The 25,983-nt window shown below is 39.9% G+C and overlaps 1 protein-coding gene across 1 annotated transcript in view; it reads right to left on the bottom strand.

The window, feature by feature from the left end:
* The window catches only part of LOC307252474 (inactive rhomboid protein 2-like), a 37,335-nt gene that overhangs the window by 10,350 nt on the left and 1,002 nt on the right, over window positions 1-25,983 (bottom strand). The window contains exons 2-16 of the mRNA XM_080030148.1: window positions 10,263-10,412; window positions 8,248-8,396; window positions 6,686-6,869; window positions 5,921-6,142; window positions 4,961-5,089; window positions 3,844-3,953; window positions 2,965-3,183; window positions 2,622-2,733; window positions 2,153-2,227; window positions 1,481-1,642; window positions 1,022-1,107; window positions 820-883; window positions 573-667; window positions 363-438; window positions 176-276 (exon numbers count right to left, since the gene is read on the bottom strand). Of these exons, the coding sequence (XP_079886274.1) occupies window positions 176-276; window positions 363-438; window positions 573-667; window positions 820-883; window positions 1,022-1,107; window positions 1,481-1,642; window positions 2,153-2,227; window positions 2,622-2,733; window positions 2,965-3,183; window positions 3,844-3,953; window positions 4,961-5,089; window positions 5,921-6,142; window positions 6,686-6,869; window positions 8,248-8,396; window positions 10,263-10,400 (1,922 nt within the window). The 5' untranslated portion in view covers window positions 10,401-10,412. The remainder of the gene's footprint in view (window positions 1-175; window positions 277-362; window positions 439-572; window positions 668-819; window positions 884-1,021; window positions 1,108-1,480; window positions 1,643-2,152; window positions 2,228-2,621; window positions 2,734-2,964; window positions 3,184-3,843; window positions 3,954-4,960; window positions 5,090-5,920; window positions 6,143-6,685; window positions 6,870-8,247; window positions 8,397-10,262; window positions 10,413-25,983) is intronic.

Raw genomic sequence — 25,983 nt, forward strand, 5'->3', positions numbered from 1 at the left:
ACATCTATATTTGAATGGCTGATTCAGCTGAAATGGCTCCTTTATAGCTTATGTTGCCAGAGAACACATAGAAAACAAACCAAAATAGATCAAAAAGAATGGCATATACATTTTTGCAAAATGAGAAAATATGAATTTTTTGTCTAAGGATGTTTGTGAAAGGCATGGTGTATACCCAGCATGGAGGAAGAGAGAGAGCCAGAGACGGTAGAACTGATCAGGAACATCGGGGTTTAGGAAGGGCAGCAGGCCACACACATCATCCAGACAGTCGACCTGCACAGAGAAGTCTATGGATAAAAAAAAAACTTAACACATCAACAGACGAACACATGCGCACGGACCACATAAACACACAGTACCTGAGAGCAGAGAGTAGCATCCTCATGGAAGTAACCATGCATGAAAGTGCAATACTCTCTGGTCGCAATCTCACATCTGCAGGAGGGACAAGCAAAATGCATTTCAGATTTTTCTCCAAAAACGAACAGCAGATCCAGAGGATTTTAACAGGCCTCAAGAATTCCCATTAGAAACAGCGAGCAGAAAGTATATCAGCCCACGTGTCTCACCTGCCCTTAGTTCCTATGCAGCAAGGCCGTCCCTTGATTTTACAGTCCATGTGTCTGTAGCCTGTGTGATTCCACTTATTTGGAAATGTACACACCTGGAGAGGGACAAGCAATGAGTTATAACACAGTCTTAGGGTACAATAATTTGCTGTTGTGGTAGACCTCAGAAACAGAGAGTGTCATAGGGAAATATCAACAAAGATAGTGTAGAACATTGATTTTGAAATAAGTAGCAGTGTTCTCTCACCGGCCACTGGGTGATGTCGTCCGGCCACGTGTGAGGCTCTGCAGAGGCTGGCTCCTCACACACTCTGCTCACAACATGCAACACAAGAGGGCAAATTAAGTTTAGCAAAAATGTCTCCCAAAATCACAGACACAAACCTAAAGATTACTAATGATAACTTACTTGATTTGTTATTGTTTCTTAGAATCATACATATTCTCACCTGGGATCCTGGTGACAGACAGAGCCAGAGGACCTGAGGATGTCCACGGGCTCATTGGTCCATTTAATAAAGGTGGCCAGCGTCTCCTGAATATAGCGTCATTTTAGTATTCAATTTAAGTATTTATTTCAAAAAGTCACAAAGGAATTTAATAAACTGAAAAGTTATCATTGTGTCTTCCCATGTTACAGTATATTTAACACTCATAACAAATATAATAATATCAGTTAACATAATTCTTTAGGAAAGTTTATCAGTTATAATAAATAGTATACAGTTATAATCTCACGTGCAAGTATGTGTTCAGGAGTGTTTGCTGTAGTCTCAGGCTAGGCGTGTGCAACTTAAACATATTTTCAATAGCAATTTCTGAAACATGTTCATGGATCAATGTGTATTTGCTTGAACCACTGACAAGCTGATAAGCAGTAGTATAGAGGTGCAAGAGAAGCCACTTACGGAGCAGCCATCGTTGTGGGTCTGCACACATCCAGAGTTGTCGTTCTGAACGCAGCAGCCAGACCCTCTCTCCAGGTCTTTGGCTTTCTGGATCAGATTGACTATCTGTTTGTCCTGACGGATGCATGGGGAGAACTTGGCTCCAAGGTGGATCAGGTCGTCCTTAGAAGTGGAAGAAATCAACGTAAATCTATACAAATGTGACAACCTGCTCATAGTAAAGTGACCTACAGAATCATTTTCATACATGCATTATTTCTGGATGTTGATTATGTTTCTGTGTTAACAGAGTGTGTGTTTAACACCTTTATTTTCCACAAAATATGGAAACCATTTAATACTGACTACTTGACACTTACATTTTCAAAGAGAAGAACAAGAATGATCTGTTCGACATTAAGACCTAGCAAAGAGTCCCAAATACAACAGTGTGGGGCAAAAGGAAGGTTAGCGCTTGTTGACAGGAAATGCAGTAAGTGAGAAAGGAAGAAAGACACCAAGTGATGGAGGGTGTGACAAACCAGGCATACCACGTTACATGATTTTAGGGAATTTGGATCACTTGGGTTTTATGCATCAAGACATACATCTAATTTAAGTGTCAATCTAGGTAAAACAGGGAAAACATATGGTGTGAGATAACAGCTTAACTGAGACCAGTAAGATACTCACAGAGCTAGGACCAATCCAGAAGTTCTCCTGTTGGATATACTTGACACTCTCATAAATGCCTTTGTTCTTCAGTACCTACAGAGGGCGACAGAGTGACATGATGAATCTGCTAAATGTACAACATGATTAGAAGACCCAAAACATTTTAACTCCATTGTTTTATGTTTGTTTACAATTTCCAAGTGAAGGATCATTTAAAAAAATTTCATATATTTTGTCTCTTAAATGCATTTTTAGTTTCATGACTGTTCACTTTTCTGTTGCTTGCAATATTTAAAGTTTTCAGCCACATGTCTGAGCAGATTATGTTAGTGAATCAAAATAGCATAGATTCCTTGTTTCAATGCTCAATTTCCAAAACAGATAGCACATGAAAGTAATTATGCTGAAATGCAACAAATCCAGTCAAATAAAGGTTAAAGTAAGTCAATAATGTACAGTAAACCTTTACGTTTTGAGCTTCACTCACCAGTTCAGATGTAGAATGTTGTGCAAACCCCACAGGGGCAAAACCATATGTACAACAGGCCAGCAAAGTGATTACTATGTGGACAAATGTGATCCAGTAGGTAAAGTAGGGCCTAAAAAAACAGCAGAGAACCACCGTGAATCAGATCGAACAGGAGAAAATGATGACTAAATATGATGACTCCCATTTCTCACCAGTCATCATGTAATTTTTAACTATAAATTTTTTTTTAGCATTTCTGGTTAGTTTTCTCTCCCTGACAGAGATCTACAAATCTACTATTTCAAGTTTGTGAATAATCTAGTAACGTGTCCATGCACATTAGCAACCACTCAATCCTAACCTGTGGCTATGGAAGTCATCCAGCTGCTTCTGGATGTTGCTGCTGAGGCTGCGTCGGTAGTGCCGGTTCAGCCACTTCCCCACAACGCCCATGCCATACTGACGCTTCTTTTTGTCAAATGCAAAGTGCTTTACTTGGGAAGCGATGCGACCACCTCGACGAGGATGGCTTTTGTCGAGGACTACAATTGGTGTCTTGGGCGTCCGGGATACGTCCTTACTGAGTTTGGGAGAAAGGCAAGTAGGAGGGAAGGGGAAGAAAAGGGTTAAAGGAAAGGAAAAGGGAATTAACAGAGCGGATGGACCAGGTGTACACATGTTTTGCTGACTTGCTCCCACCATATCGTGGAAGGCCTAAAATGTCATATTAAAAGGTGAAGTAAGTGTTTTTTTTTTGTTAATATAGGTGTTAAATCTCTCTATATTCATACAGCAATCTCTCAAACAGTATGCACAGTTCATAACACAAGTCTCCCAGTCATTCAGCTTTGCAGTTATTGCCAGTTTGAGTACTGTATACCGCTTGTTTTATCCAATCAGGAGACAGAGCGCTATAAAAAGGCGGGTCTCTGTGCCTGTGAACGATGACTCGCTGCTCTCCATCGCGGCACACACTGACGAAGACGGCTGTGTGTTCATGTGGTAGTGACATAGGGACGAGGGAGGGGACCGCTAACTGCAGTCACTGATAGGAAGTTAGCTAAAAGGACCATATCACTTACTGCTCCTAGTAAACAGCCTTCACATTTTAAAGCACTAAACAATTCCATTAGTTTGCCAATTAATATATGTAACAGCTTTTAAGTGAGGCAAATGCATTATTGTATATTTTGACACAAGCACTGGAATATGTAAAGTCACGGACTGTGTATTTACTCACAGGCTTGGGAACTTTTGGTCAGGCAGCTCGCAGGGAGCAAAAGCTGCAGAAAGCGGAGGCGATTCAAATACGTCATCAGCCATAGAGTACAACTCATCATGGGCATCAACCTACGCAGGAGAGGTAATGGCGGTCACGGAGGAAGTGCAGGAAGAAAAAAAAAGTCAGGACTCATATATGTTTAGATAATAAGATCAGACATTGCATGGATGACGATGGGAGGCGATGTGATTTGCTGGTAATGGTCCTATTGTTGTATCAAGCCTCAGGACATGCTCACCGAAAAAAGAAAAAAAATGAATAGAGCTACAACAAGCTGGAAAGTTACCCCTGAATATCCAGGTTAATTAAAGATAAATCATCCTACAAAAAGTATATGCTGAGGCATCTTTTTAGGCATGCAGGTGACTGATAACACTGGGAAGTAACTGGAAATGTCTTGTATGATTCTTCTTACATTTTAAAAGATTCGTATTTTGTTTATAATATTTTTTTTAAATGTTTTTTAAATTGTAGATTATTTATCATAAGATGGTTACAGATTTTTTTAAATTTCAATTAACCTTTATTTATACTCAAGGGGGGTCATTGAGGGGGGGTGACCCTCATGAGTTAGCTTGTACTCTCAATGTGTGTGTGTATACATGTATGTATATATAATAAGGGTATAAATGTGTACAGTATATTGATCAGATTTCACGTCCATTACTGTAATGAAATGTCTATCATGTTATGCGTTTGTATTGGAACCCAGGAAGAGTAGCTTACTGCTGCGGCATCAGCTAATGGGGATCCTTTTAATAAACTAAGGAACAAATGTGAGACAAAACAGAAAGTTTACTGCACAGCACAGATTGCACACTTCATTACCTGGCTGCAGATGTTTCTTTCAACATAATAAATGCATAAAGAATAGCAAGGAAGGGAGAATAGGTAAAGAAAGAAGAAAGGGTTGAAGAAAGGAGGCTGATAGGAGAAGCAGACAAGTGGAAAGTGGAATTGAGTGCGTGGAGAAGTGTGACAGCACACATAAGAAAGGAAGAGAAAGCAAGTAAGATGAAAAGTAGAAGCAGATAGACAAATTGCTGCCATGAGGAACCGAGAGACAACTGCTGACCTTGCTAAAGAAGAGCGACTTAGACGTGTCTGCGGAGTCCACCGTGTCCTCGTCCATCCAGCTGGGCCTAATAAAGCTTCTTTTGGGGAAACTTCGACCTGTCTGGGAGCCTGCCAAGCTGTTACGACCCTGAAAAGCAACGCACATCACACAAAAAGTTAATTTACACATGCATAATGTTCTTTAGTTCAGCTCTGCTCTAATTAGACACAGGACAATAATCAGACAGTAAAAGGTATGTCATAGCTTCATGTCACAGTTTTGGCTCATTTTATTCACAAGGACAGGTAGACGAACACAGGAGGGGAAACAAAACTGCCATACTCCATGACATTTCCTTATCTTTCCATAACTAGATTTATTATATTATAGTTTGCTAAGGGTGTGTTTGTAAAGGTTTGAACAAGCTGCACGAAGCTGAAGTCTGGATAATAATTGTAAAGTATTTGTAAGCCCCACAACTACTATTACTGCTTTCTATTAGATTAAAACGGGCATGGGGTATATACTTTTAATGAATTGAGAGAAAATTATAATTACTGATAAATGGGTTTGTGACACCCGGGCTTATTGTACTCGATTTGTAGTTGAACTTAAAATATATAATTTAGTTTCCTTACACATTTGCATTCATTCTGCCTATACAGCCAATACAAGCATATTACAGATCCTTGTAAAGTCTGGATTTCAGATTGGCGAATGTGAGGTTCCTTCACAATCGCTGTTCTCATGTTTCAGAATTCAGCAGCACAAACTCCACTGAGAAGGTTTTCTATTCTAACCAGATGAAATAGCCGAATAAACACAATTGTGAAAAGAAATTCAAGTTAAGTGGTTGCTGTGGTGAATACAAAACTGTTAGAAAAAAAAACAAAAAAAACAGAACAGAACAGAATAGGAACAGTCACTTCCCTTGTGTGTAACAGATCCCAGCAGACACAGATGTTGTCTGGTACCTACCCTCAGTAGGTTGGATGCAGCTCTGATGCTCATGCGTGCCACAGACTCCCTCTTACGCTTGGGGAAGCGGCTGTAGCCTGAGCGCTGGCTGGTGAAGGAGCTGAGTGAGGTGATGCCAGGGGTGAAGGGACCCCCCTGAGTGGCATGGGGCGTCCTGGGGGAGCGACCGTCCATTTCATCAGGGCAACGGAAGGCCCGCCCCCGTGCAAGGGGATCCACGATCTACCCAAAAGGGAGTTTGAGTTATATAATGAAATCAACATAAACTTGGGCATATTCTACCAGACATCTGTAATAACTAGATCTTAGATCCACTGTCGACTGAAAACTGACTTTCGAGAAGAAGCTCTCTCATGTGTTTGTTTGCGTCAGTGTGTGCTGCTTGACAGAAATTCTTATCGGTCAAATGGCATGGTAAGGAAAGACACAATATCAACAAAAGGAAAATTGAGAATGATGAACAGATGAGTCGAGCTGTTTGAGTAAACATGGTGATGTCACCATACAGCTTTCTACTTTATTATATCCAGACACATATTTCACTCCCGCCTCACAATCTCCATCTTATCTCATCTTTTTGCTCATGTCCTTTCAGAGACGGATCTAAATATCATTACATTAAATCATACAGGTGGACATTTTTTTAAATTTCTTAATGACATTTATGTTGAATATAATCTTTAGCAGGACCCACATTTTTATTTTGTACACTGTGTGTAGATTAGGATACACTGTGGTCATGGGGTCTGTAAGGCAGAAGGATACCTTGGGCATCTTGTGTGCGGCTGGTGAGTCCAGGCCCTGGTCCATGCTGGTGGCAGTGTCAGGCTCTCTATACTGGATCTTTAGCTTGCCGTAGCGCTGGCTGCAGTGGCGCAGGCTTTTCCGGTGCCATACCTGCTGGTTGGTCTCAGAGTCGTCCCCCACCCCAAACCACTGAGCGGTGTTCCTAGATTGTACAGGAAGAAGAGACTGGAGTAAAGGAATGTTGTTTTCATGAGCACCTGTTCATTCTACCTACTGAAATGTACACTTATTGGCCACTTTATAAGGTACAGCGGAAACATTTCTTGTTACCACATATAACTTATCAGCCAATCACATGGCAGCAACTCAATGCATTAGGCATGTAGACCTGGACAGGACAACTTATTCAAGTTAAAACCGAGCAACAGAATGGGGAAGAAAGGGGTTTTAAGTGACTTTGAACATGGCAATGTTGAGGGTGCCAGACGGGCTGTTCTGAGTATTTCAGAAACTGCTGATCTACTGGGATTTTCACTCACACAACCATCTACGTATAGGGTTTACAGAGAATGGTCCGAAATAAAAAATATATCCAGTGAGCGGCAGTTGTGTAGGCGAAAATGCCTTGTTGATGTCAGAGGTCAGAGGAAGATGGGCAGACTGGTTTGAGATGATAGAAAGGCAACAGTAACTCAAATAACCACTCGTTAGAACCAAGGTATGCAGAATACCATCTCTGAACGCACCACACGACCAACCTTGAAGCAGATGGGCTACAGCAGCAGAAGGCCCCAGCGGGTGCCACTACTGACAGCTAAGAACAGAAACTGATGCTACAATTCGCACAGGCTCATCAAAAAAGGTAAAATAGAAGATTGGAAATAACTTGGCTGGTCTGATGCGTCTCGATTTCAGTTGCAAAGTTCAGATGGTAGGGTCAGAATTTTGCGTAAACAACATAAAAGATATTGAACTAGATTTTTACATACAGTCCTGTGTTGTGCAGGAAATGCAGAATTGTAAATAAAGAATAAAAAAAAAAACTTCCTTGTCGTTTGAAAAGACGCAATGCATTGTGGGGCGGTTGAGTAGGAAAAGTATCCAATCGATCCATACCCAAAATCTTCCCGGAAGTTAGTACTCATCCGGGCATTTCTCGCCTACCCAAAATTGCATACACAACCGTCACATACTCAAATTGACGTCATAATGAGAATGAGTAGGACGTTAGTATGGCTTTCCTAACACAGCCTATATCTTGATGCTCAACCATTAGACTCTTGAGATATTTTTTTTGTTTGATGAATGCAGACAAAAAAATGTATTCAAGGAATCCTGAAGAGAAATTATTTGGTGGTTAAAATATGAGGAATAGAACATGCATTTCTCATATAAAAGACTTGGGTTTGCTGTTTTTTTTTTAATTATAATTTTTATTTATTTTTTAATGTGTTCATGATTTTGTTGACTATGTGTCCATTGTTGATATCTTGTCAAAATTGACTGATTAGCAACCTGAATGTTGAGCAACATGAACAAAAATAAGAAACATGACTCAAAAGACCAACTCTTCGTCTTACCTGCGGATGCTTTGTGAGAGCGATGCTTGTCTACCAAACGCCGCCCTTCTGTCTCTGGTTAACTTTCCATCTCCGGCCCCACTGATGCTCTCTGACACAGAACCAGTTGCTTGAGTGCTTGCAGTTTTCTTCAGAGACGGTCGTAGTGGCTGACCAGAGTAGAAACAAAGTTACCGTACTGTCATTGTTTTTACAGAATAAGACGTAATGAATTGTGCTTTGAGCGGAAAGTTTAAATATTTATCAGTGTTACAAGTACAGTTAATAACTTAAAAAAAGGAGTAGTGAAAGCAACATGGATAATTATGAAGGGACACAGTACTTTACTGGTTAATAAAGTAATAATTTGTATGAGCACTTATGGAAATTGATGATTTCTATATTGATGGTTGTGATCATGGTTTGCTTTGTTTTGGAATCAGTTTCAGATTGATGTTTTGGTTTCTATTTTGTTTCATTTATTATCGTCATGCACTGACATGAGTTGACATGTAGAGTGTTTTTTTTTTTGTTTGTTTTGTTTTGAGGGGGCAGGAAATATAAGATATCCTTCACCCTGCCTCCTTTTCGTCATGGTTTTATGGATTGTACATGTGAGAATGTTGAAATGAGTTTTGTTGGAAGACATCCATGGACAAAATAAATATATATAAATCAATCAATCAATCAATCAATAATAAGCAAAAAAAATAAAAAAATAAAATAAATTGTGAAAGTCAGTGATTCTGGAGAATGCTTGTTGTCAAAATCACTTTTTTGTCAAAGTGTATAGATCCTCATGATACACAACCTGTCCACACTGTGTGCGCACTGAAATAAGTGCTAATACACAGCCTTGTCTCTGTAAACAGGCAAGTTGCTAGCTAGCTACGGTGGGTCGGTCATAGCCCCTTTGTTTACATACCAGTTTACAGAGCCTATAGGCTGTGTATTAAGTAGCGCCAGTTTTTTTTCAGCGCACACACAGTACGGAGAGGTAGCAGATCGTGGTGAGATAATCACTTATTTTGACAAAAAGAGAACAATAGAACAGACACCAGAATCGCTGACTCCACACTCTTGGGATATTTTTCCAGGATTTCAGCAGTTAAATCTATCTATAGGCAGACAGTTCAAAATCTTGAGCTTAACTTTTAGGTTTTTAATTTACATGTAGCCGTGTCAGTTTTTCCTACAGCACATGATGTAGCAACACATTTTTTAATTTAAATTTGTCAAGTTGGGAAAAGATAGTGTGGGGCCTCTTTTTGCTAAAGCACATGCCTGAGTTGACATTATATTTGCATCTTTATTAAACTAGTTGCTCTTTATGCGCAATTTAACTGTAACATGCGCAATTAAACTCGGACAATCTACTTTTGTGTAGCTGAAATGCCATCGTTTGTGTGCTAAGCATGAAGCCTGCAGGGGAACAATGTTTGGCCTTGTGCCCAAAAACTGCTAGACAGCTGTCTAAAATGCCTCCCTGCCTACACAAATAGCAATTCATAGCAAAAGAGCGTGAGCATGCTATCATTAACATGTTATAATCCCTTTGAACCTTAGTAAAGTACTGAAGCAAGTCTTTTTTTCTTCTACCTCCTTATTTTCTTAGTCAAATGATTATTATCCATGGCATTTATTTTCTCTCCTTAAAGGGTATTTTGTTTCATCAATTCTTTCCAAAAGTTACACTTTCAACTAAAGGCTGATGCTCTGGTTTGGTTACATGTCAACTAGTTTAAGAAGTAAAGATAGTCCTTGCAACAGAAAAAACGTGAATTGCATTTATGGTCAGCATCAAGCTATTTTCCTGCTGCTTATCAGTGTCATTTATGAACTATTCGCATTGTTGGATTTAAAGAAAAACATTTATTTTATTAATGCAACAGGCATGAGAAAGCGCTTAACAACAGCTGCACAACAAAAGGAAGGCCTTAGTCATTGTGATAACTCATCTTGTAAGTGACAATTACACATCTTGTAAGTGACAGCTGCCCCATGACGTCAGCAGGCAGTGACAAAAAGGGTCCTACCTGTTTTAAAGGGTCGTGGGTGGTCATTTCATCAGGTGGAGGGATGGCTATTACCAGGCTGGGCGGCTTCTTGCTCTTCAGACGGCTATCTGATACACCTCCGTTTGGAGGAGGCCCCTCTCCTCCCTGTGATGCCATTCTGTCAGAGTGCTAAATGAGGAAATAATAATGGATGGAATTAAAAAACACAAACTGAAACATTAATTACACAATATCACAAGAAGTAGTGCTGTGAGTAAGAAAGGAAAGATTAACCAAATCATAGTTAAATTAGCTACTTTTATATCCACCAATTGTCCCAACACATTGTAACTTAACTCTCAAGTGCTGTTGTGTGATCAAACTCATAACCCAAATAAATGGTATTGTATGAGCTGGTCCATTGAATGGCTCAAGTATTTGAGCTGCAAGATCAATTTTGTAATGATATTACATGCACTCTCTTGAATCCTTTCTAAACTCAATAAAATAAAATAAAAACATGGTTAATGTGTTGAATTTGAAATGTTGAATTGAAAACGTGTTGAACAAACAATATTAAACGTAACTGCAAAGAAATTTGTGAATTCGCTACCATTGCTAAAACATACATCAAGGTTACCATGGTGAGCTGGAACGTGCGAGGCATGGGCCATCCAATTAAACGAGCAAAGGTTTTCTCCCATCTTAAATCTCTATCTGCCGATATTGTGTTCCTCCAAGAAACTCACATTAGACCATCAGAGCGGAACCGGCTGCGCAGCAGATGGGCAGGACAGATATTTCAATCCACTTTTTCTAGCAAAGCCCGCGGTGTGGGAATTATTATTAAGAAAAACATAGATTTCAGACATATCGCTACAGTAACTGACCCGAATGGTCGTTTCCTTATAGTAACTGGGTACCTTTGCTCTGTTCATGTAACACTTCTTAACATTTATGGCCCAAATATTGATGACTCTACCTTTTTCCGTAAAACCTTTGATATGTTAACCGACCTTTTGGGCACAAATGCGATTGCTGCAGGGGACCACAATGTAATCCTTGATTGGCATATGGACAGATCATCAAAGAAAACAAGCTACCCTTCTAACTCATCTACAGTTCTGAAAAACTTGATTTCAACTACTAATTTAGTTGACATCTGGAGAATACAGCACCCCACAGACAGAGACTACTCCTTTTTTTCCCAAATGCACAATTCGTATTCTCGTATTGATTATTTTTTATTAGACTCAAGACTCATACCCAACGTAATAGACACCAAATATCACAACATCCTGATCTCGGATCATGCCCCTGCGGCCATTATTCTTGGCTTTGGGAGATCCAAACAGCGAGCTAATTGGCGTCTACGCCCTTCTCTGCTCAACGACAGAATTTTTTGTAAATACATGTCGGGAAAAATCACTGAATATTTAGAGACCAGCGATACCTCGGATGTCTCTGACTCCACCTTGTGGGGAAACTTTTAAAGTGGTCATGAGAGGTTATATCATTTCATATGAAGGGTCTTTAAAGAAATCTAGAGAAAAACGTTTGAAAGATATTGACTTGGAGCTCACCTCACTGGAGACATTATACAGAGGCACAAATGACCCCCAATGAACTATCGAGCACGACCATACATGCCCCAATCTGGCATAACCATGCCTTCCCCACATCGTTCACAGATTCAGCATTCAGAGATTGGAGTCGGAAGGGAATAGTAACAGTTGAGGACCTTTATATAAATGGTCACTTTGCTTCATTTGATCAGCTAGTTTTAAAGTTTTCACTGAAAGCTCAATTCTTCAGGTATCTACAGTTAAGGAATTATGTCAGACAGAATATACCATCCTTTGAATCCCTGCCCGCAGATGATTCATTGTCCAAAATTTTACTGGGCTCACCAGAAGCTAAAAACCTGATTTCATCTTTTGTGGGAATATTTTTAGACCGGCAGGACAAATCTACTTTAAAAATAAAGCAAGCCTGGGAAAAAGACTTAAACATTGGGAGCGCTAATTATTTATTCATTTATACAGAAACTCCAATATTTTATTTTATATTTTATGTTATATGTCATTGTCTATCTTTAGTGTTGTCTCGTATGTTTGTTGTTTGTGCCTGTGCACTTTTTACTTTTTATATGTTCACCGCGGGATAGGGGGAAACGTTTTCTCGATTCCCTTACATGTCTTGTACATGTGAATGTGTTGACAATAAAGCTGACTTTGACTTTGATAAAATCCTGCTCTATAAACTCGAGGCTTCAGTTAATTCAATTTAAGGTCACACTTAGATTGCACTATTCTAAAGTTAAACTGCATAACATTTTCCCAGATCTTTCGCCTTTATGTCACAGGTGTAAGATTGCCGAGGGTACACTTGCTCACCACTTTTGGGAATGTCCAAACCTTTACAACTTTTGGTGTCTTGTATTTCAATTAGGGATGCACCGAATATTCGGCCACCGAAAAAGTTCGGCCGAAAATGGCAAAATAAGTCATTTTCGGTTTCGGCCCGAAACAGTTAAAAAGCCGAACAACATTACCGAAAATTGGCGAACTAAATGACACTAAGGAAATATGTTTTTAAAAGAGCTGCGCGCTTGTAAACCAGGAAATGGCAGTAAAGAGAGACGTAACCGTGTATGCGAGTCCACGTCTCTTTGTGAGCGCGCAGCAGGAGCAGTTTGGAGCGTGCATGAAAATGTCAGAGTCCAGTGTGGGAGCAACTGGATGAAACACGGCGCAGACAGTGCAATGCTTTATGCAGCATATAGTTAAAACGCTCGTCCAAGACTGATGTTTAATCACCTTAGAAACACAAAAGCCTTGCGCGAGCGAAGCAGCGATTCACCCGGTGCAACTCTGTGACAGTTGGTAACGGTGTCATTCACAGTGACACCTCGCCGGTGAGGGCCGCCGCGCAAAAAAAACTTTAGTTTGACAGCTAAAATGATAACCGGAGATATCCTGTCCGTTAGCGCTGTTGGGGGAAAAGGCTCCTACGGTCTGATTGCATTTCTCGAGCCCGAATACACAGCCATGTCGGCAAACTGACAGCGCGACTACATGTCCAGTGAGCCGCCTCCCCCCGTTAGTTTCAGTCTACAGACGAAAAAGTTACAATCACCTCCTAAGCATGGACATCGTTTAAAGCCTCTCATTGTTATGATCAGGGCTTTGATGCAAATTCTGAAGTCTGGACATTACGGTGGTGCAGTGGTGCAGTTTTTTTTAGAGCAACTCAACCTGCACGGCACTGCAAAAAATTAAGAAAGGCAATAAGTCGATCTTTTTGTAGATTCATCCTCATAAGTCAAGATAAAAATCAGTGAGTGGTTCACAAATTAATTCCTAGTAAAATATTAATTTTACTCTTAGATTTGAAGGTTTTACTGTTTATATATTTATTTAGGGTTGCTTTTTAGTTGTAGGCTATGTTTGAGGAGAACATTTGGGAGTTCATGTATGCAATGTTGAAATAATTGACTAAATAATAAACAAAACTGCAAAAGCCTCTTTCGGTATTCGGTTTCGGCCTTTCGGCCAACTGTTTAATTTTATTCAGTTTCGGCCAAGAATTTTCATTTCGGTGCATCCCTAATTTCAATGGTACTCTAATGTTTTAAATGTCTCCTTAACCCCTGATCCGGAAACGCTTTGTTTGGTAATTCCACAGCCCTGGAAAAATTGGACCGTAATGCACGTGTTAGCATAGTTTATGGCATGGTAATTGCGAAAAGATGCATCCTAAAACTGTGGAAGTCCGACCTGGCCCCTCAGTTCGATAATTGGCTGAGGGAACTGGTGGGTATTTTACATATCGAGAAGCTGAGATATGAGCTGTCCGACCACCCCCACAGATTCTCCGACGTATGGGGCCCAGTGCTCCAGCACATAGGGAATTAAAATGTGTGAGGTTTGCCCCAGTTTAGTTTTTGTTTTAGCTTTGTTTAGTTTTTTGTTTATTTACAGCTTAAATAGCAGGGGGGGGGGGGGGGGGTGTATGTATTGTATGTATTTACTTATTCTGTTTTTGTTTTTGTTTTTTGTTTGTATGTAAAAAACTGCAAAATCGTTCAAATAAAAGTTTAAAAAAAAACATACATCAAGCATATCTGTATGAGTGAAGAAGACATCTTGATTTCGTACAGTATAAGTAATGCTATGACTATGTTAACTTGAGCAAAAAGAAAAATTGCTCAACATTTTTTGTGTGTCATTTCATGCATCAAGGATCCTTCCCTTTCCTTTTACAGTGACTCAAAAAGGGAAACTATCACAGTGTATCCAAACAAACAGTCTTTAAGCGGCTGGCTCCCCTCCAGTTCAATCTTCTAAAGAATCACTGCCACTCCCCTTTCTCTTTGATTACCTTCGCAGGCAATTTCTAAATTGATCCTTAAAAGGCTCTATGTTTACACACCAGATGAGAAATTGTGTTATTTTAAGAATAGCAACCTTGCTTTGCAGGGCTCAGGCCATCGATATAAGTTAATGAAATTATGAGGGGAGAGGCAGAAGGAAAGAACGTGGATGTGTCTCCTGGAGTCTCACTCTGAATGGATGTGCCGAAGAATATGAAAAAATAAAACCAGGCACAAAGATAACAAACATTTAAAACATATTTATACACCCCATTTTGCCAACAATGCTGATTTTATGTTTACTTTAAGACATTTATCTAATTTTAATGCGTCATGACGTGATGATTTATTTTCCTAACTCAGAGTCCTGGAGTGGGCATTTTATGGCATTAGTGCATCTTTGGGAAATTAATTTGGAAACCATTTCCCATCAATTTGAGACCACATTGGGACAAAGAAAACAAATAAGGATGCTTTCCTTCGGCTTATCCGGTAAATGAAATGTGTGAATTAATATATGTAGCCTACTACATGACATCATCGATGCTATTATGCCAAAATCTCTTTAACAGCCGACACATTTAAAACAGTACTGCCTAGTCCAAACTATACAATGAATACCAGCAATTATCAAATTTAAAGCAAATTCCATGGACTTGTTTAGCTGACTAAATCAATCAGAAATTGTTTTTGCAGCGCCTAATGTACGTACTTGGACCACTAATGAAAGAGCAAATGATACCCCAGCTGTTAAGCTGTTGGGTGTCACTCCATATGACAGTGATCAATAGGACTCTCAAATCATCATGTATCCTCCAGGTGGTTAGAAATCCATACCCTTCTCTTCAGCTTTAACTAAAAGCAGCCTTGCACTTCAGTTTATTGACTGATTTAATAATATTGCTCTAGTTTGTTCTACTTCTACATTCATTGTAAGTTGCTCTGAATGAGATTATGCATTTATTTGTGATTTTTATTTTATTTTACAAAAACTGATAAAAATACAAGTAGGATGACTCCTTGTGACTTGTAATACATTAAATGTTTACAAACAACTCATCATATTTACTGAATAACCACATCCCATGTCCCCCTTTGGACAACTCAAATAACACACCCCACTGTCTTGTTATTTCAGACTCTTGTCTGCGTGCGTGTCTGCTCAGGGACGATATAATGTTGACAACAATCTTACTTTTTTCGGTCTTCCAGTCTTTACCAAAGCCAGTCGACAGTGGAACAACCAGCCGGTCTATTCCTGGAGCTCAGAATGTCTCGTAGCATAACACTGATTATTTTCAGAGAAATCAAAGGCATTGCGCACACGGGAACCTATAAATGTCACAATCCAACAAATCCATGATGTCATTAAGGTCTTGAAAGCCTTGGAGTTGTCCTGGAATTGTGGTTCATAAAATCAATGCGAGACTCTGGGTGTCTGCGGCAGGAATGGCAGCAGCATGGAAATCTGACACCAGCTCAGTCAATAGCCTAGTTTCAACTCCAGAGCCAAGGCACACTTAGATGGGGCTCTACATATGTTTTGTGCTTCTTCCCTCCAAAAACAGCATTTCTAAAATACCTTCAAGCTAACAGGGAGGGGTACATTGAAATTTTGCCAAGTGCGTTTTCAATTACGTGAGATAAATATTTCAAGCTTGGGTAGAAAGCCTGAGTCAGTCCTCCTGAGACAGAGAGGAGGCTCCTGGCAATCAAGCCTGTGGTTTAGTGGAGTTGTGGCGGGTAGGGGCAGAGACCCATCCACTTAGATAATGAAATAGCAAGGAATTTGGCTAATGGACAGAGTGCTCAAGTGGCAGAGGGACTACTGCAGACCATGGGCTAACAATGTAGAGATGCCGTCGTTGTTAGGTCCCACTCCCACATAGGAAAACTAAATGGGAAAGGAAAGCAAATCCCATTCTCCAGAGGGAAGCTAACAGAGAGATATAAGGGGAGCTAGAAACCTGCAGACTATTAGGCACTAACCATAGACAAGAATTTTTAAACATGTATAAATACTGATTAGTGTTGCAAAGGGGCGGAACATTTCTGGTAAATTTCCAGAAACTTTCCATGGGGAAGCTTAGGAGTTTTGGAAAAATTCCAAATTGGGAATTTATGGGAATTACCTTGCTAGTGGTAAATTGAGTTTCAGACCCCTCGACCACCTCGTTATAGAGCATGATGTCAATGAATACAATGTGTGCCAGTGCCACTGGGTAAAATCATTTAGGCTAGATCTTGTGCAGCAAATGTAATATTCTGATTTGCTCAATGATCACAGCAGTGTTGACAAATTAAATTACTTAGGCAATTATTAAAAGACTTAAGTGGCACGCCTGTTCTGACAGACTGCTGCAACAAGAGAAATATTTTAAGAATGAGATCAGTTATTTGTACTAAATCCAGGATCAGGATTTCCCCCAGCTGTGTCTGGAAATTGTAGTTTGTCAGTGAGTAGCAGCACCACAGGGGCATTTTGCTAAACAAACATGGATCATCGTTTTCTAATAATCATACTCATCAACCAGCAAACTCTCTCTTTCTATTTCTCTCTCTCATGTGTATCAACCACATCAAGCTAATGAGACATTTAATATCCAAATGCAAAGAATGGATTTTGGGCGGATTACAGTATTGTTTGTCATGTTCCACTTATGTTTCTATGATCATGGATGGAATGACAAGAAATGAAAGAGCAAAGTCAAAACAAATCTTCTCTAAGAACACAAGGGAAACCATGGTAAAGACCAATTCCCCATCCTCTCAGATGCCTCTCAACTCACTCATTGCTGTCGCAGATCACGTGTCAGGAGGACAGGGAAAAGGCATGTCCAGTCCACACAGTGACATCATCCATAGCAAATGTCATCACGTGACATGGAGAGGGCCATTTCCAACAACTGTCTATGTCACTCTGTGTCTGTTTGGGGTCCAATAATTCAGTGGTTCCTCATTTGACCATCAATCAAAGGAACTGTGTGTGTGGATGTGTGTCAGAGTAGTAACCCCCTCCACCTCTTTGCTTTCGGTGAGATCACGTGCTCCTGAGAGTGTCACCATGGTTCATCCCCTTCCTCCAGGGAGAGGCCGGCTCTGAGCATGTGTCAGTGTGTTTGTTTGTGCTTATTTCCATTTAGCTGATGCTCAAAGCAGTGTTACGCTCTGTAAACCTGAAGACAGGCCGGATCTGTATATTGTCAGACAAACGCTGTCAGGGCAAATTGTTCCCATCTTACAAACCTCAAACAAACCTTGCTTATAGGGGTGTGGGGATGATATCATGTTTCATTTCCTACCACACTCACTATACACAGCAGTTGACCGACTCCTTGTGGGCCAAGCAGACACACTTTCTGTCACTTGTGTTAAGAGTTGGCACTGGCAGCACTTGACAAACTTATCAAACAAGTCTTGGCTACATTATTATAAGCTTAAGTGTGGTTGTATTGTTTGGCAATTAACAAAATTTGAAAGTCATGATTGTGAAAGCACATGCCGAGTGGATTTGAACTATTATCATAATGGAAGCTCTATGTAGAGCTTAGGGATGTCCATGGTTAACTGGTTAACCGTTAACCGTTAAGAAGATCTTTAACCGGTTAATACTAAAGGTTAAACGGTTAAAAAAATTAAATAATCTTAATTTCTCTGAAATCCGGACTCTTATTTTGATATCGCTAAACCGGATGTAAGAATGCCAACTGTCGGTAAAGAATTAAACGAGAAGTGTAGGCTACGCTCAACTTTATAATAGGTCCATATGGTACGCTCCCAGTCACGACTTATGGTCACATTACAACACTCCCGTGTCATATGTTTCTATAATTTAATTAACAGCGTGGGCTCCCGCTAGCTTAACATAGTGCTAGCATTAGCCTTCTTGAGGTGGATGCTGTCCTGCATCTATCACCGTCTCAGTGAGTGTGTGAGGGAGTGACAGACAGCCAGACAGTGAGGCCCTTTCCCAAATGACTCCCTATGCACTCCCACTCCGTGAGCGAGTGTGACTCGCTGTGGAGTCACCCTCGCGGCTGTAGAGTGCCACTCGATCATTAAGGGCGAGGGTATAACAACGGCGCGGTTTGGCAAGCCCTCGCCTCTGTCAGACGGAAACAGGAAGAAACCTGGAGACACTAGTTAACTGTCAAGTCTTTATTTCTCACCCTAAAATAAAATTCCACCACTTTTATATTTGACCTGAAACGATCTTAACATTCATAAGCTACGCATGTGAGAGCAAATGTAGTATTGAATAAAAACAAACTCACTCCCATGATTTGGCTGCATAATTTATTTTTTGTTAAACATTTTGTAACTGCATATTCTTAATTTTACCAGCTCAGTCTGTAGTGGAGAAAACAGGTGGGTGATCCGCTGTTTAATTATCCTTTTAGTTTACATGCACAGCAGCATACAAAACCAGGGAAAAGAACAATAGTCTGCTAAAGCATGTATTCCACTTGTCATGATACGTTAATCTGCCATTTCGACCCGCGAATCGCGGCAGTTAATTAGCGTGCATAAATTATAATGCACTGCAAGGGTGGTCATAAATAAGAAAAGTCATGCGCTCCAGCTGACTGACGTCACCGCCGCTATTACTACCCCTCATTGGCTTTAACAGTAACACAAATCTTACTAACAATTTAAGGAAATAATAATCACTGTCCCTTATTAACTTGTGGGCATTTTCTTCATCTGCTTCGTTTTATCTTTTATCCACGCCTTGAAAATACACTAACGATAGACAAGTGGCATAATCAAATCAACAAGTGTAAAACAACATGTTAATTCCAAAATTGTAGGCTACCCTCTGGTTCCGTCATTTAGGGCTATGCATAAAAATAAACAATCAAATGTCTGTTTGAGGTAAGAGAACGTTTCATTTATAATTCGGGAAACAAACTCCATGGAACTCTCATTTGTAAATTGGCTCCTCCATTCCGGACTTAATTGATTGGCGGACACCTGTGTCAAACGTAGGGCTAAGCCACTATCGATGCAGACTCGGTGATCGAGGGCTTTATAACCCACTCACACTCGAGGTTCTGTGGTTTGGGACGACACTCAATATGGCGGGCCCTCCTCGCGAACGCGCAAACGGAGGGATAGTGGATAGGGATAGGGTGTAGGGGGTGGATCTAGATTGGGCCTGAGTGTCCGCCCCCTGCACAAACATAGGTCTGCCATGATTGTGTGCCAGGATCAATAGCGAAAATCTGTCATAAACAAAAGCGTTAAGGATCATTATGCAGTACTGATAACATCGGAGCTTATCAATATTACGGTCTTTCAAAATGTTGCCCCGTGCTCAGCACTACTTAGTACCGGGTTTCGGTGGGCTACCCATCCCCTAAGCCTGTGTGTGTGTGTGTGTGTGTGTGTGTGTGTGTGTGTGTAAATGTCCCTTTCAGTCTCTTATTGCACTTTCTGCTCCTACATTCGCATACTAGACCTCTTCTCACAACAGACAAAGGTGCCGTGTGAATGTCAAAATGTAGGCATTTAAATTGGCTACTGGTGCCTGAATTGTTTTTAAATTAATATGCCGGTCCTTGGAACAAAAAAAGGTCGGGAGCACTGCTATAATGCTTCATGTATTTCACTATAAATAGGCTACATTAAATCTTAACGGTTAACCGGTTAATAACCGTTAATTCTGGTGGTTAACCGGTTAAAGAAAAAATTCTAAATGGCCATCCCTACTAGAGCTACAGCATCATATTTGGAGACCGCAAGTCCTACTTCGTAATTAACCAAAAGCTTTCTCTCGCTGTACATATTTGGCACTCGCATCACATCCGAGCCAAGGGAACTGTTGAGAAACTATAGTATGTGCTCCCAAAGCAATACAAATCTGTATTGTTGCTTACTGTGTGGGGAAAAGAGGGAATATTTTCGAACCAAGGCCTTGTGAGTGCCAAGCTCAGTCTTTTTCTACCAACTTAAAGTCCAAACAAAGTAAATAAAATGTACTTTACATGAAATGTTACAAACATTTAAATAATTAATAAATTAACAAAATTAAACATTGCAGATGTTGTATTTAGAGTTAAATTATAATAAAGATCTGCATATTTAAAAATGTTGCTGTTGACAAGGCTTATTTCAACTACAGTGAACATGAACAGTTATCTCAACATGATTGTGTCCTATACATTGATACACATTTAACACAAAATGGGTCACCTCACTAGGCCTGTCCACAGCTGAAATGGCTGATGCAGTGACAGCAGCCGGGCTGTTTTGCATGTGTAAATGTTAGTTTATCATGACTGTTTCTTCAAATTATTTAAACATTGATTATACCATAACTTTAAATTGATGAATTTATGTAATACTTGTAAAATAAGATTGATGAATGTGGAGGTTGAACAGTAAATGCACCCTCAACCACTGCATTATCTATTAACTTTTTAAACAAACCATTTATTTATGCATGGATGGACAGAGGAATCATTCAATACATTTAATATTTCTACACATGCTATTAAGAGCTTACAGAACAAGTGTGATTACAAATATAAAGCATCAGAGTAAGGAGTGCGAGAGGAAAAATAAGTTTTGATGTTCAGAAAATGTTCACATCCTCACACAGACTCCATGTATCAAACAGTGAGTAAATGTGTGGACAACTACGTCATGTGCCAGTGAGTGTATACGGGACTTGCCCCACACTAACAGTAAGAGCTACAATAGTAACAGGTGATAGTGTGTATTTACACTGCCAGACAAAAAGGATTGTTTCCCTAAAGCAAACCCATCTCAAATCTAAAATGCAAATGTCTTCTTGTAAAAATAATTAAGATGACTTTGGTGTCCCCCTGGCCCATCCTCCAGCATCATGTCAAATTTCCCCTTGATCATCACTTTTGTGAACAGACTAGTCTCAATGTCCCTTATTCTGGCACCATCGCCAGTCCAAAATGTTCTTTTCCTTCCTTTTTTTCCCTTCCTAAATGGCATTCAAGCCTCAAGCCATAGTGTAGTTATTCAAGCACAACCCCACTTCAGACTGAGGGTGACTCTGGAACAAGAGTTATAAGTGTTGTCTGCTCTCTGCTGGAAGTAACATAATATATACAGTAGGCTATACCATACCTTTCTCAGTTCAATTTGCCAGTAACATTCTATTAAGTAACAATTACACTGATCTTGCTTGAGATGTAATCTAAAATCGTGTATGTTGTATGACTTTTTCAAATGGACCTCGAGTCTCTCGAATAAAGCTGATTGATTGATTGATAAAATGCTACAACACAAAGTGGTCAATTTATATTGACTAACAAAAATGTATATAAAACTGTATGCTTCCATTCATAAGCAGAGCATGACTGCAGTACACAATCAGCTAAATGGCCCCACGGATTTTGACCTCAAGAATCTAATTTAATTAAAGTCCCAAACATTTTCTCTTTCAAATTATCAATACAAGTAAACAGCCATCCAGAGCAAGATGCATAACAAAAGTAAGGGCTGCTTAGGAAAAATGTATATTCTTCTTTCCATGTTTGGCAGAATGTTCTCCTAATGAGGCCTAGAATTCTGTCCTGACAAACCGAGCTGTTGGACAATACCAAGGCTGTAAATGGAAGACAAAAAGGAGTGAGTGTGAAAGGGCTTCATAATACATGATCCAGTAGCCAGCTGGCAAATTGCCCTGAGTGTTAAGAGGAGTGTTCTGCTTTAACAAGACCTGTTTAAGACAAACAAATCCTTTGACTCAGCAATGAAATGTCATCTTACTGAAAACACTTTCAAAAAGGTGGCCCACGTTTGGTTTGGTCTATCTGCACTGTTGCTACTGTACGGTACCAACCAATCATGACTGAGCAGCACAGAGTCATTATGCTGGAGCAGGAGCACAGTTATCAGTTGAATGCTACCAAATGTGTGGGCGACTGTGTTAGTTTCAGTGGTGGTGTTTGTGTGTTTATGAGCTTCTAAATGGTCAAGGTAACTATATCGAGGAATCATGTTTGAAAAGAATGTTTGAAAAAACCCATCCTAGAGACAGTTTAAAACATAAGCCACAAGTCTGCATGCCCAAACATGCATGACAAGCTACTATGCAAAAGTCTCAGCCTGGTTCCTTAATCCTTAATATTATGTGACATAATGTCAATGAGCTGTTTCTGTGACACAATAAATATAAATGCAACCAACTCTCTGCCCCATAGAGAGCTTTATAGCAAAGCAGAGTATCCATGAGATCCATTTACGGTTTAAGAGCCTTTGGGTTTCAAAGTGTTTCCGAAGGGTCTAAATAGTTTGCGATAATGTATCACGATACGCACTGTAAAAAAGTTGGCATGGGAGTGCAGGAATAAAAAATTCCAAGAGCCTGGTGAACTGCTTGATACTCCTGCTACAGGGTTGTTTTTATTTAAGGAAATGGAGATGAGGTTTTTCTGGGCGTGCTGTGTTGTAACAGCCGAAAACAGATAAGATCATGGAAGGAAAGACTCTAGAGAGAAGTGATGACAGCATCTAATTGTGACACTGTCTGCAACAGACTGGAAGGCAAGTGGAAAGACTCCAAATGATAACAGCAGTGAAATCAAGTTTACATTATTCAGGCAACAAAATTCATGTCAGTTGGTGGTACGGAGTTCACTGGGAGATAAAAAGAAAGAACTGAAACCTGATCAGATGCATTGTCTTATATCTTCAGGGTTCAACATAACTTTTTTTTCCTACTGGCCCGCCGGGCCAGTGGATCTGAGTTTTACTGGCCCCTTGTATATTTTCACTGGCCCTGCACACACTTTTTTTTTCTTCATAATTTAGTGTCAATAATTATAATACCTGTATTAGAAAAATAAAGAAAGATAACCAGATCTAAAGGGAATATCTATACTGTAACAGTATAGATATTCCCTTTAGATTTGGTTATTTTTATTTTAGTTAATTATATGAAATGTTGATATTGCTCATACACATAATATAAAACCAGGCAAACATATTGAATTAGAAGCCTACAACTGAAAGTATGTTGAAAGAGTCGGCCAGTATTTTAAAGTCCAGTAGTTTGATTTTATGATTTTTGATTGTTTTTATTCTTGAATTTGGGCAGTTTAATGAATAGTTCACCTGCAGAAGTCATGTTCAAACATAAAAAAAAAATAAGAGATGAAGGTCTGATCATTCTTTGTGGTGTGGTAGGCTGTTTTTTACTTTAGGGATGTGAATGTGTCAACCGAATGACCGGTTTTCCACTTGCGCTCAAGTTGACTTTAAAAATAGAATAGAAATACGAAAATCAGGGGGTTATGCCGTTTTTTTAATGGGATATTTCACCGTGTATGTGGGTTGGTGAGTTCACGTCTGGTCGTGAGCGCGCTGCAGGAGTGTCACTTCTCCATGAAGTGTCAGCTTCACATAAGAGTCCGGTGTGGGACCATTTTTTCAAACTATTGATAAAAAACAATGCAGTGCAAAATATGCAGCATAAGTTAAACGCTCGTCTGAGACTATGACGTTAAATCACCTTAGAAACACACAATGCGTTCGTCCGATCACAGCAGCGTTTCACCGTGTGATCTCGCCAGCGAGTGAGCCGCCGCGCAGATGAACTGTGGTTTGTGGCTAAAATAATAACCGGGGATATTCTCCCCGTTAGCGATTTCAATGGGAAAGACTTCCGCGATTTGATTGAATGTCTCGAGCCTGAAAACACAGTGCCAAACTGCGCGACTATAGGAACTGTACAGTGAGCGGAGTCCCTCCGTTCGTTTCTGTCTACAACCGACACAATCACCGGAGACGCATTCACAGCGTTTAAATAACGCCTCTCATTTGTATTACCATTGGGGCTTGTATGCAAATACTGTAACATTACGGTGGCAGATAAAGGAAAAGCGCAGTTATCACTTTCTGCACCTCAACCTCTGCTGTGGGAAGAAAGAAAGGGGGCAAAGCAAGTCGATTGATTTGTCGACTCGCAGGCGGACGGTAGGCAGCTCTGCCAACGGAGCGAGTGCACCCGCTTCTTGCTCCACCTGTCAAAACGCCCACGCATCGGTTGTCCATTAAAAAATATATTTAATATTAGGTTTATTATATTGAGTCTTAAATAAACACCGCTTTCATTACGACTCTCAACGCGCATTTCAATGAACCATGATAGTCTACAAAAAAGGTAGTCTACAAAAAGATACTGAACTGTGATTGGCCAGTCACTGGCCCGGGCGGGCCAGTGACTGGCCAATCAACTTGCCCTGCATATGATTTTACTGGCCCCGGGCCATCGGGCTATACGTTATGTCGAACCCTGTTATCTTGTGTCCAAATAGGAAACAATAAAGCTATGAAACCCCTCAACATTTGTCCCATTTGTGAACCGCTGGATAAATCTACTTCACTACACCTGTTTAAAACCTGGTAAAATATAAAATCTCCTTTCTGGAAAGATAAGCATGAAAAGAAACAGGACGTCCAAATACACTTTGTACCCTTCTATTTGAAATGGCTTGTTTAAAATCAATAGAGTGTTTTGCTTGCTGATTCTGTTGGAGTGTGTGACATTGAGGCAGAACTAATGTTTCCCTTTTTGGCCACAAAGAGTATAAACCTGGGTCACAGTTTTCCTTGTCACAAGCGGTTAACCAAGGTGGCAGGTGCGCCGCTGGTGCAGTTGAAATGCCAGTTCAACCATGTAGATGCATACAGATGCAGAGCTGTTGCTTGTTGTATAACATAAAAACACTGCCTTTAATGGTGACAAAATGCAATCTCCTCTTTGTTAGTGTTGACTGTGTGACTGCAATGGAAAACAACATGCAGCAACACTTCATTATTCACTGCTTCCTCTTGTGCACAGTATGCGTGTCACACATACAGTAGATCACACTGGGGTCCATTTTAACTGCAGTGCATAGGATGGGTTTATAAAGCTGTGAATAATTACTCATCTATGATGATGGGTGATGAAAAAAAGGTTTACACACCCTACAAGTAAAGGACACATGAAGACTAGTAAGACAAGTAAGACAAGCTAAATAATTTAGTACAGTAAGTATAAGTGAAAAACTATGGGTGCCGACGACACTGCTTCCAAAATACTGTGACAAAACTAATATAAAGTATCAAAAGGCTGCTTTAAAAATTAAGGTCACAGACTCATAAATAAACATATTTTTGATGATTATGTGATCTGAATAATACTATATAAGTGCTTTTTGTACAAAGTTCCCCATGATTCAATTCTAAAAAGTCATGGCTGGATTCAGTGACAATGAGCCCTTGGTCAGTGTATAACTATTAACGGCTGCTCTTCCACGCTTTGTTCTAAGACAAAACATAGGCCTTGTAGGGTTAAACATGATTTACGATAGATGATGATAATTTTTGTCTTTATGATTTGAGTATGCATATATC

This window comes from Ammodytes marinus (assembly GCF_949987685.1).
Source record: "Ammodytes marinus genome assembly, chromosome: 6".
In the NCBI taxonomy this organism is placed as follows: domain Eukaryota; kingdom Metazoa; phylum Chordata; class Actinopteri; order Uranoscopiformes; family Ammodytidae; genus Ammodytes; species Ammodytes marinus.